This window comes from Cydia amplana, chromosome 1 (assembly GCF_948474715.1).
Source record: "Cydia amplana chromosome 1, ilCydAmpl1.1, whole genome shotgun sequence".
NCBI classification, from domain to species: domain Eukaryota; kingdom Metazoa; phylum Arthropoda; class Insecta; order Lepidoptera; family Tortricidae; genus Cydia; species Cydia amplana.
Window position 1 is genome coordinate 12,816,360 of NC_086069.1, and position 12,847 is coordinate 12,829,206.

Sequence of the window (12,847 nt, forward strand, 5' to 3'; positions counted from 1 at the left end):
GGTATTTATTTGCGTGTAGGTATATTAAATCGTTTAGCACTTCCTAAACACTATTTACAGAGTCAAGGAAAAAAGGTAATCTCCAATTACATATAGCAAGTCCTTTTATTGCATAAATAACGCTTAGATCATGTATATCTTATATGTCGCAATACTTACTCGAATATAATTAATGTAGCCAACCAATTATTTTCTCGGAAATGGGTTTATCTAGCGGACTTGTGACAATGTCACGTTAGGGTAACTATCTACAACACGTCTGCGTAACACAACGTGATATAATTGTTATTACTAATCGATTAAGAAATGTGTTATCATTTAATAAGAAACGTTTGAGGCGGGACTATTTAATTGTAAGGTAGGTAATGAAATGATCCAGTATAGAAATTTTCTACATTTTCGTTATTAAAAACGTAAACAGGCCAGTCCTCCTTTTGTTAATAACACACAAATCATAGTAACTTCAATACCTAAGTATAACTTTGGCCAAATCGTTTAATTATCAAAAATGAAAAATTATTAAAAATAACAGAAATGAGCAACAACAAGAAGGCGCTAGTGTGTAGGGTTTTTGCGATTTTTTAGATTTTTTAGATTTTTGACAATGTTGCGTTCGGCGCTCGAAGTCACAAACTTGGATTATTCATTGAGCCAATATCATAAGCAAGTCTGCAAAAAATCCGAACTAACGGATTTGACGCTAAAGAGCCCCGTTACAAAATTCTACAAATTTACTGGATTAATTATAAAGGTGACAGTCCATTTCCAACCGCAGCTGCACTACTGTTCATTTTACTATGGAAATTGACAGTAACAGCGACGCGCTCAGTACTAGTAGTGCAGCTGCGGTCAGAAATGGAATGTTACCCTTAAGCAAAACATTATCATACACCGAATTAAATAAAGCGAGTTGTAAACAAACAAACGTTTAATAACAAACAAGTTGTCATCAAATTAAATTAAAAATGCGGTTGCACAATGCTATTTACTTGAAATCGATCGGCAATACATATGTAATAATATGTGCAGGCCACACTTAAGCTTTACAATACAATACAAAATGTACAAATATGTACTTATGTATTATTTATTGCACACCACAACACAAACAATAATACAAACTATACTGCAACTCTGGTTGATTATTACTTTTTAGGGTTCCGTACCCAAAGGGTAAAAACGGGACCCTATTACTAAGACTCCGCTGTCCGTCCGTCCGTCCATCCGTCTGTCACCAGGCTGTATCTCACGAACCGTGATAGCTAGACAGTTGAAATTTTCACAGATGATGTATTTCTGTTGCCGCTATAACAACAAATACTAAAAACAGAATAAAATAAAGATTTAAGTGGGGCTTCCGTATGTCCGTTCCGTTCCGTTGTTGTATAACAAACGTGATTTTTGACCGAAGTTAAGCAACGTCGGGTGGGGTCAGTACTTGGATGGGTGACCGTTTTTTTGTTTGTTTTTTTTTGCTTGTTTTGCTCTATTTTATGTTGATTGTGCGGAACCCTCCATGTGCGAGTCCGACTCGCACTTGGCCGCTTTTATTATTGATTATATGTATTTGCAATATGTAGGTATATTATGTGTGAATCAATGTAACCAATCGTCTATTTTTTAGTTCATATTAGGTAATACTTATTTTAATATTATAATAGCGTAAAAAAAGAAGTGTACCTACTGTAAAGTTTCTTCTCATTTCCCATACGTTTCTCGTAAAAATATCTATGTCGCAGTAAGATAGATAAAGCCGTTATATAGTTATAACCCTAGGGATATAATTATATGTCGTAACATAGTTATACGAAAGCGATTCATTACTATCTTACTAGGAATATAACTATAATACGTCTTTAGTTTAGTGATATAGTTATATTACTGGATTCAGTTTAGTGAAATAATTGTAGGTAGGAGTGCGGCGGTGCGGCGGAGGTATAGTTATATCCCTAGGGATATAGTTATATGCCGTATAGTACGTATTATAATCATATTCCTAGTAAGATAGTAATTGTAGGTAGGAGTGCGGCGGAGGTCTAGTTATATCCCTAGGGATATAGTTATATGCCGTATAGTACGTATTATAATCATATTCCTAGTAAGATAGTAATAAGTAATTGTAGCAGTGTAGTGCGGGGGTGCGGCGGAGTCGGCGGCGGTTACTAAACTAATGTGGTTAAATGGTTATAAATCTGCCAGGGAATAAATGAAAACAGTAAGTATATTCGTTTTTGTTTTTATTACAAAATCAACTTTGTTGGTTGCAATTAGTTGTAATACTTTTTAGCAATATTACGTAAAAGTACAGGTCGATTCACGAAAGCTGGCGCGAGATTTCTACTGAGTGACAGCTATTTTCATAGAAATTCTGTCAAATCTCGCGCCAGCTTTCGTGAATCGACCTGTACTTTTACGTAATATTGCTAAAAAGTATTACAACTAATTGCAACCAACAAAGTTGATTTTGTAATAAAAATAAAAACGAATATACTTACTGTTTTCATTTATTCCCTGGCAGATTTATAACCATTTAACTACATTAGTTTAGTCAAATACCGTATTATAATCATATTCCTAGTAAGATATTACTATCTTACTAGGAATATGATTATAATACGTATTATACGGCATTTAACTATATCCCTAGGGATATAACTATACCTCTGCCGCACCGCCGCACTCCTACCTACAATTATTTCACTAAACTGAATCCAGTAATATAACTATATCACTAAACTAAAGACGTATTATAGTTATATTCCTAGTAAGATAGTAATGAACAGAGATGTACAAAATGGTTTTAAAAAAGCATTTAAATACAAAATGCAAAATACTTTTCAGATTTACTATTTCAAATGCAAAATACCAAATAGTTTTGCGTTTTGTATTTCAAATGCTAAATGCAAAATAGGTATTTTCAAAATGCTTTTTCAAAATAAAATACCTTTTGACCAAATCTCAGATATTTTTGTTTATTTTAGGTATTTATCATGAGAATAGCCATAGAATAGATAATGTTTGTCATTTTCGTTTCACATTGACACTAGTCAGACATAATAGCCGGTTTAGACTCTCGTGGCTCGCAAGCTCGTCGAGCTAATATAATTTAAACACTAACGGCACGGCATAAGGTTTATAACCGAATGACAAGCCGAATGCGAGTGTGTCGAGGCGAGCCACGAGACGCGCCGGGAGCCGAGCCGCGAGTCTAAACGGCTACATAGAGAAATAAGTAAGACAAGAGTGCTCACTCCATACATCAGTTCAGACTATTAATTTCAGTGTCTACATCTAGCATCGAGTAGCGGAACTATCAGTACTGCTACTTGACAATAGATGTCGCACCGACTGGAAAGTCTTATCTCAACAGCATAAGACTTTCCGGTCGGTGCTACATCTATTGTCAAGTAGCAGTACTGATAGTTCCGCTACTCGGTACTAGATGCTAATAGTCTTTTTGGTACTAAAACTGATGTATGGAGTGAGCACTCTATGTATTTTTTTTTCTCTATGACGGCTATAAGGCGCGCACTCTGACCAAAGAAAAAAACCGGCCAAGTGCGAGTCGGACTCGCGCACGGAGGGTTCCGCAACATTAACAAAAAATAGAGCAAAACAAGCAAAAAAACGGTCACCCATCCAAGTACTGACCCCGCCCGACGTTGCTTAACTTCGGTCAAAAATCACGTTTGTTGTATGGGAGCCCCACTTAAATCTTTATTTTATTCTGTTTTTTGTATTTGTTGTTATAGCGGCAACAGAAATACATCATCTGTGAAAATTTCAACTGTCTAGCTATCATGGTTCGTGAGATACAGCCTGGTGACAGACGGACGGACGGACGGACGGACGGACGGACGGACGGACAGCGGAGTCTTAGTAATAGGGTCCCGTTTTTACCATTTGGGTACGGAACCCTAAAAAAGGGCGCGCATGGCTAGCAGACGCCTCTATCGTTCAAATTCGGCAATACAAGCGTTATTCGTTCATTTCATTTTGTTTGACTGGTAATGTTGGCTAAACTTAATCACAAAGTATTTTGCATTTTGAAATGAATATTAAAAATGCAAAATACATCTCGAAAAGTATTTCAAATAAAATACAAAATGGTTTTTACTAAAAGGCATTTAAATGCAAAATACAAAATAGGTATTTTGCATTTTGTATTTGCATTTTAAATAGAAGTATTTCAAATAAATCGCATCTCTGGTAATGAATCGCTTTCGTATAACTATGTTACGACATATAATTATATCCCTAGGGTTATAACTATATAACGGCTTTATCTATCTTACTGCGACATCTACATTATATTCATAAGAATAATGGCCATAAGGACTTAAGTACCTACTGATTTACAGTTACGATTACGCTGACCTCTAAGCACAAGTCATGTGTTAGTATGCAATCCCATAAAGGCTATTAGAGCCCACGGAACACACAACCAAACTAATTAGCCAAACTCATCAGTCAACCGTTATTAAAGCGATATCAACCAGTAGGTACAATTAGGGCTTTGACATGTAACACAGCATTGTGCCCCAGCGGTCCTTCTCTGACACGGCCAGATTGGCATGTTGCATTCCCCTCGCACGCGCTGCTAATGTGCAATCAATAATAATTATGTGCATGTTTGCAAGTGGATTGCGTTGCGGTCAATTCCGGTGTGGGCCGGCGAGTTTAGAGTAGGATATAGTTTCACTGTTTTTTTAGGATCTCTGCATACATTTGCTGATTGTGAATAATCATTTATTTACAAACAAGATATATACAGTGTATTACTAAAAGAAATTAAAAACTAGCTTAAATCTAAAATAGGCCCTTGAGGCATTGTACCAAGGATGCTGGCGACATTTCCTCGCTGTATCGCAATGCTGATACGTTGTGCGAGGTAGCCGCCAGCTCTTCGGTCACCAGTTACGTCAACCAGACGCTTCGCGATTTCTGCGAACAACTTATGCGCGCTGGGACCCCATGGACCTAGAGTTTCAACTCCAAATGGTACAAAATGGTACTCTCTACCGAGGCTCTTATATTTGTTACGTTTTAAAATTTCGGCGCTTTCCGCCGCCCCGCCCGCTTTTACATTAGTCCGTTGGAGGTGGGACGGTGCCAGTGTGTCTACGCAGGTAGCATCCCACACTAACATCCGTCCCAAGCTCCAAGGAACTAAGGACACCCCATCGGGCCTCTTGCCATCGTCTCTGAAAATGCCAGTCGGCTCAAGAAGAGCAGGCACATTGATGGTGGCAAGAGACCGACGGATTATGTCATTAAGCGACGCATGTCTCGAAAAGCGTCCTGCACTTTTTTGACCGGATAATCCATGGTGTCCCAGTCGGTCCACGTCCGTGCCACAAGAGCATATGTGTGGCGTACACACCGAAACCCCAAGTCGCAAACCAGTCGCCAGTCTAAGGGAGGCCGGATCCAAGAAAGTACCAGTATTGGGCGAAGGATGGGCATGTAGCCAGTAACCGGCTTCCCGGGCTCCGACCGCCAAAAGCCTCGCGCGATCTGGACCTGTACAGTTGTTTAGCAGAGTATTGTAAGCTAAATCACAGTAAACATTATCCCAGCTCCTTTGTGAATTTGGGTTGTCTGGAAATTGTTTGCCTGGGCAAGCAATTTTAAAAGCATTTTTGGCGTCCTCAAAGCCCGCAATCTCACAGTTTGTGGGCAAAGCCCTTAAGATATTTCCTGTGAGACCAGACGTGCTGTGAGTGGACGCCAAAAAGGCTGGGGAAGCCACACTGGAAATTTTGCGAATTCCTAAACCTCCAAACCGAATAGGGAGGGACGCTTGAGACCAGGAAGGCTCACTTAGCTGAATGTTTAGAATCGTCTCTAAACTAATTTTGATCAAATCATCTATAGGCGACAATAAATTTTGATGTTTCCAAAAAGGACAGCAGCGGAGCACATATGTAAATTTAGGGACAAAAAGGCAGAATTTGAGAATCACAAGAGCATAATGAGGGCTAATTTCGAGTAAGCGATTCGTGTGACTTTTGAATTTAGTTATAGCGTTAGAAATAAAACGGGGAAATGATTCCTCGAATATAGGAGAACCCAGGAGGCAAAGAGAATACTTGTCTACTGATTTGATATTGGGAGTCAGATCGTCAAATTTGGTTTGTAAGTCAGTCAAAGTACAAGAAGATTTTTGAATAAAGAGTTCGCATTTGCTGAAATTCAGTTCTAAACCAATATTTTCGAAACTACTCTTAATAAAAGACAAATCAGAGAGCACAGTATTCACGTCGCCTCCTAGGGTTCCGTCATCTAAGTACCAGACATTGAATTTTGATTTTAAATTTTTAATGATTGGATTTATTGCCAAGCTAAAAATTGCTGGCCCGAGAGGGTCACCCTGCTGACAGCCAACCTTAGAAGATAATTCATGTGACTTGTACATTAATTTAGATGAGTCTGAATAGCAAAAGAAAAGGTAATTGTATAGTTCCGGAATTTTGTCCTTAACTTCTGTCAGCAAAGTGTCTCTACTAACCGAATTAAAAGCATTTTTAACGTCAATTTTGACAACAATTTCGCAGTCATCGAAAGAAAGGTAGGTCCTTAGGGCATGGACGGCTGCCTCGCACCCACCTTTCGTGCCGAAACCTAGCTGTATTGGTTCAAAAAGGGACTGCAATTTTGATCTAACGTGTCTAACCGCAATTTTTGAAGCCAGACGTCGTAAAGTAGACCCCACCGCAATGGGTCTCACCCCTCCGTCCTTTTTGGTTAGGGCGATCAGGTTTGCCCCGTATAGAATCGGGACGATTTCAGTGTTAATTTTGCCTGAAAACATAAAATTTATTAATTTAGTAAGGGCACAGACAAGCTGCTCACTTGCGTCGCCCACGGAATGAGAAATTAGATCCTTCAAATGTTGGGGCGAGATCCCATCCAGGCCGGCCGCCGAACCGGTTTTGAAAGAAAATATGGCGTCAATAACATCTTTGCCTTCGATTTGGAGGCAGGCCTGGTCAGCAGTAGGCGGGGCAAACAAATGTGGTACTGAAGGAGCCGGGGGATGTTTAGATCGTAAGGCCGAGAGGGTATCGGGAGTATCTGGTGATAGCACGTCGTTTGTGAAAAGGAGACGAGCGGCACCTTTAAGATCGCCGTCGCTAATTTTACTTTCAATTAATTTAGTTCTATTGAAAGTGGATGAGGCACATCCAGAAGGTCGAGAAATGTGTGGAGTTGTATTCGAAACGCAATTGTTTTTGATTTTTTGTGTTAAAGAAATTGCCTTATCCTTTTTGGCATGAAGGGTTCTGAATGAGAAAAGGAAAAGATTATGCCAATCATCAATTTGATTATTTTCCACACATTTTATAAGTAGGCCTGAAAGGTGGTTAGCGACCGTGATCCTAGCGCCACGCGGAACTCTTTTAATAACGGGCACATTATTTTTAAGTTCGCTGAGGTATAAATGGAAAGGGATAGAATTTGGTTGGTCAGAAAGGGGGGTGGACAAAGAGGATGGGCCTAAATTTAGAGCGGCGTCATTTTGGCTGATACATAGACGGTGTTTTTTGGAAATATGAATATTGAGGCCTCTCTGCGTTTTAAAAGAGTTATCGCATTGTACACAATTAAAATTAAGATATGACGTGCCATCGCCTGATTGAGTTGCGGCATGCATCCACTTACCGGAACAGTACCCAGTAGTAATTAAAGCACAAAAAACTTAAACACAATATAACAAGATTCACTAAAATTACAATATTATACAGTTCGTTGTAGACGTTGACATCGGCCGTCAGGGCGACACGACGTAGCCGTGCAAGACCGCAACGTCTGAAACAAAAAGATATGTTATTATTTGTTCAGTACTGGGTCTGCCCACACTATTGCACAGTAATCTGATGTTTTTTGATAAAATAAAAGCAGTTGTAGGCATCCAGAGCCATGTATAATTTGAAAAATAAGCCAAAAATATCGCTGTGCAAAGTGATAGACAGAAGGTTGACAGTTTTTTTTGCTGATTGTACATACCAACATAATTTATCTTTTTGTTCCATTCAATCAGTCTTCACTTTTTTCAGTAGAATTTAATTTAAGATTAGATAGAGTCTGTGCGGAAAGAGAAGAGTCGTGGAATGTATGGGGCCCAATAAGTACCTACATTCCACGACTCTTCTCTTTCCGAACAGACTCTATACTCTATAGGTATATACATATAGCTCTTTTTAAAAAGTAAATTGTCATTCATAATATTGTTATTAATTTACCTAGTAACCTGAAAGCAATTGACAGCTCTAAATTCTATTATAATGTGTAACATATATGTCTGTTGAAGCTCTATGTCAATTGACGCAAGCATCCAAAATGGTTCCCAGGAGGACCAACACACGTCTAATCTCGAGCGACAATGCTCCGCTGAGTGTTGCAATATTTATGCAACGTAATACCAATACATATTTTGTTTCTTATGCACCATAAGTAGTTACTTTTCTTACGACGCAATTATTAAAAATATCTCGTTAACTCACCGTGTATTAAATATTTTGCCAATATAAATATATTCTACTAGTATTATAAGAAAGGATTCCAGAGACGTGAGCAGTCCACTCCACCCCACTCAAGTAAGGACCTATTTAAACAAATATTATTATAACAGATACGTATACATATAAGTCATAAATAACCCATTATACTCAGCCTCTGTTAAATTTATATTATGATATTGATAACACTACAATATATGAACTTCCCTGAACAATAATTAGACGAGACATATGTATCGTCGTGAGACGTCGTGCGTATTCATCGACCGCGCCCTGCGTCGTTATTAATCCGCGGTGAATTGCTGTTATGATTATGATTAACTTACATTATTAAATTAAACACAGAATATTTTTATATAGGTATACGATTGTGAGATGATAGCGGTCAAAGTAACAACTAGCGACTAATCTGACTTGATGTAGTAGGCAGACGCAAGATTCGCGATGGATTGCTACTTAATCTGATTGCGAGTTGATATGTTACAGCACAATTTTGTATACGCTACCTACCTAGCTTAATATATGCACTTAATATTTCTGTGTCTATCGATGGATGTTTACAACAGCCTTAGAGCACGATTTTGACTGACCGAGCGTTAGTGAACGTCTACGTTTCAGCTTGGCCAAAAATGCTTTCGTATTCCGGAAGTTCTCCTCTACAGGTCGCAATACTCAACCGATTCTCATGAAATTTTGTGAGCAGGTTCGATGATTAAATAGATTTTTTTGGTCGGTTCCAATTATGGTTTTTTTTTTAATGGTGGATCATACACTTAATTTAAAGCTAGCCTCGCCAGGTCTACAGCTCACAGAGCCACTGGTATTAATTTCTTATTCTGAAGCTATGAACATTCTAAAAAAGTAAAATATCTCATGGATTCATCGGTGCACCGTACGCCGTTTGGTTCCATTTCGTCGGGTGACAAGTAAAAGTTACAAAGTACTATCAAAAAATTAAAGTAACAATGCACTTTATTACACTTGTAACACGGTTTATTGTCCAATAATTTCAATGATGTTAGTTAGTGACTTTTACTTGTCACCCGACGATTTGTTATGCTATCTTTATTGATTGCTGTTTTGATTGTCGTCAATAGCCTAGTTGTAGGTATTGTGTGACGTCATATTTTTTATTTCCTAAATAAAAACTAAAACTAACCCTACAAATTAAATATAATTTACACTAAAAGTAAACTTACATACATTTAAAAACAAATTATACAATTGACTGATTGCCATGGTAAATACATATGTATATGGTAATCTTTTTATATAAGTTATTCTTTAAATTTTTAGCTTTTTGATGTAGTTTAAGTTATTATAACTACCTAGGTATATTGACAAAAACGTGTTTACCTAAACTAATTAATTAAATTAAATAATTATCAAGAAAATGTGTGTAATTGATAGCTTGATCGAAACCATTAACCATTTCCCTTGTTTCCACAACTTCGATATCGATGAGTTGATCAGCATCTTCGCTGTTCTTGTTAATTATCAAGGAAGCATCGATATCGATAGCTCAATCGGTGTTGGTCCATGCCTGCGTCCCCTGGGCGCGGATCGATCACGTCGTAATTAACTGTTTGTTAACGCGTATGTATGCGTGATATCACTAGTATCACTACTCTCTAAACAGTGGATACATTTTCGATTATTGCTTTCGAACGCTTGTGATCGTTGCGACGAGTATGTCAACTTCTAGCTTATTCAAATATTATGCTCCTATGCTTAAATGTCGGAAAACAACTTTCGTTTTTTTACGGGGTAAAAAAAACATAAGTAGGTATCTTTAAATTGGCATTCGTCTGATCTAATATACTCCTTTTTTCAATTCCAGGTAAAAATATGGTTCCAGAACAGAAGAACAAAATGGAAGAAAAAAGACAATATCACGAACGCGGAAGTAGCAGAATTCAAACAGCAGAACAAGCCCGAAGATAAAAAAGAAGACTCAAAAGAACTAAAAGAAGACCCTTTAGCTATAGACATGTCCAAAAAGAACTTCAATAAGATACTCACGGAAAAATTAAGGGGTACTAAGCCAGTCACCCAAAGTGTTGTGCCAAAACCGAGGAAAGTTGAAAAAGGTGTAATATTAGAAAGCATTTGTGATGCTAATGACATAGAAAGTAGGATATCTATCACTAAGATTACCAATAAGTTGTCAAGTACGGATATTTCCGAGATAGGAAAGGTCTCAGTTAAGAGTTTTAACCCTGAAGAAGTCAAAGAAATGAAATTTGATAGTAGAGACGTAGAAATGTGAAATTTTAAATACAGTCGAATTATTTTCGAATTTTGAGGTGCTAATCATTGAAAAATATACTGTCAAAATAATCGCTATGGCATCTCATTTAAAACTTTTATAGACCGTGTACTTTCGTTGGAGTGCTCACAATAGTCTTAAGCTTAATAGTGGGTGTTGCTGCTTTGGTCAAATCCTTAGATTATATTAATTGCTATAAAAGAAAGGAGGAAGTTTTTAACTTATATTTAAACATATCATAGGTATACAGATGTATCGCTGCCGGAAAGTTACAAAAATTGAGAAATTTCCACTTGAAAATAATTCGGAAACTGGTATTGGTAACAATGGTAACGAAAATGAAACTTTATTTTATTACTTACTTGTGAAATATTCTGGAAATTTCTGAGAACATTTTCATACTTTATGAAACTTTCCGCAACCTCAACATCTGTAGACCTATACATATGTGACGTTATCTATGAAAAGGGACCTTATTGTCGATGGCGCTTACGCCTTTATTTACGATGCTTCGATATAAATACAATGCCGCGCGACGCTGAGCGGCGTAAGCGCCATCGAAAATAAGGTCCCTTTTCATAGATAATGCCCCATATATTAACCAATTTTTAGGGTTCCGTAGCCAAATGGCAAAAAACGGAACCCTTATAGATTCGTCATGTCTGTCTGTCTGTCCGTCTGTCCGTCTGTCTGTCCGTCCGTATGTCACAGCCACTTTTCTCCGAAACTATAAGAACTATACTGTTGAAACTTGGTAAGTAGATGTATTCTGTGAACCGCATTAAGATTTTCACACAAAAATAGAAAAAAAAACAATAAATTTTTGGGGTTCCCCATACTTCGAACTGAAACTTAAAAATTTTTTTTTCATCAAACCCATACGTGTGGGGTATCTATGGATAGGTCTTCAAAAATGATATTGAGGTTTCTAATATCATTTTTTTCTAAACTGAATAGTTTGCGCGAGAGACACTTCCAAAGTGGTAAAATGTGTGTCCCCCCCCCCCCCCTGTAACTTCTAAAATAAGAGAATGATAAAACTAAAAAAAATATATGATGTACATTACCATGTAAACTTCCACCGAAAATTGGTTTGAACGAGATCTAGTAAGTAGTTTTTTTTTATACGTCATAAATCGCCTAAATACGAAACCCTTCATGGGCGAGTCCGACTCGCACTTGGCCGCTTTTTTTATCAATTATCCAGTCGTCAGATAATTTACTGTCGTGATCTTGTGACCGAATTCAAACTGTGTTCAGATTTCATGGTTACATTTTTCTTTTCTGAACCCAAAAATTATGTAGGTTTGTTATAGAAATAGCCCCAATTTGAACCCTTAAGTGCATACTAATCTATGCATGCCAGTTATAATATTCAACTCTATTGACAGCTATTAAAGTTCAAATCGAAACAATAACTTTTATATGAGATGCAGTAAAGGGTAGTATAATTATGTAATACTTATACACGAAAACTACGTTTTAGGCGATCTACATCGCAACCCAAATTAGGCTTCAGTACTACAGTTCTTTAGATTCTAAAAACTGTAGAAGCAATCAGATTAACGCAGGTAAACTAATCAAAACCAGATTATGAACATAGATTTTTTCTTTAAGCACACATATTTGCAAAATGATAAAGGTATTGTTTACCTGTCGAATCCCACGATATGACGTCACCATAAGCGTTCTGGCTCATATATGAGCCGTGGGAGCTGACAGATTAATACGATACCACATACGATACGTTAGAAATATTTTTTTTCCTAGCCTAGGTATCTGAGTGTCCCACTGCTAGGCAAAAGCCTCTCCTCTTGGAAAGATGCCCGTTAATGTTTAGGTCATACTGAATAACTTTTACTATGGGACCAACCCCGAAAACGCGGAAAAAAAATTGGATGTTTCATACATTTTGCTGGTCTGATGTTGAAATTCGCGATTTCGTGGTTGGACCCATAGTAAAAGTTGCTTAGTATGACCTAAACAAACACGATAAGGTCTGAGTAATTGCTTTTCGTTCAGTTACATACTGTATTAGATAACAATAATTAACCTG

The 12,847-nt window shown here is 37.5% G+C and overlaps 1 protein-coding gene across 1 annotated transcript in view; it reads left to right on the forward strand.

Moving 5' to 3' along the window:
- Positions 1–10,995, forward strand: part of LOC134648409 (homeobox protein slou) — an 84,015-nt gene extending 73,020 nt beyond the window's left edge. The window contains exon 4 of the mRNA XM_063502932.1: positions 10,363–10,995. Within this exon, the coding sequence (XP_063359002.1) occupies positions 10,363–10,791 (429 nt within the window). The 3' untranslated portion in view covers positions 10,792–10,995. The remainder of the gene's footprint in view (positions 1–10,362) is intronic.
- Positions 10,996–12,847: the final 1,852 nt, after the last annotated feature.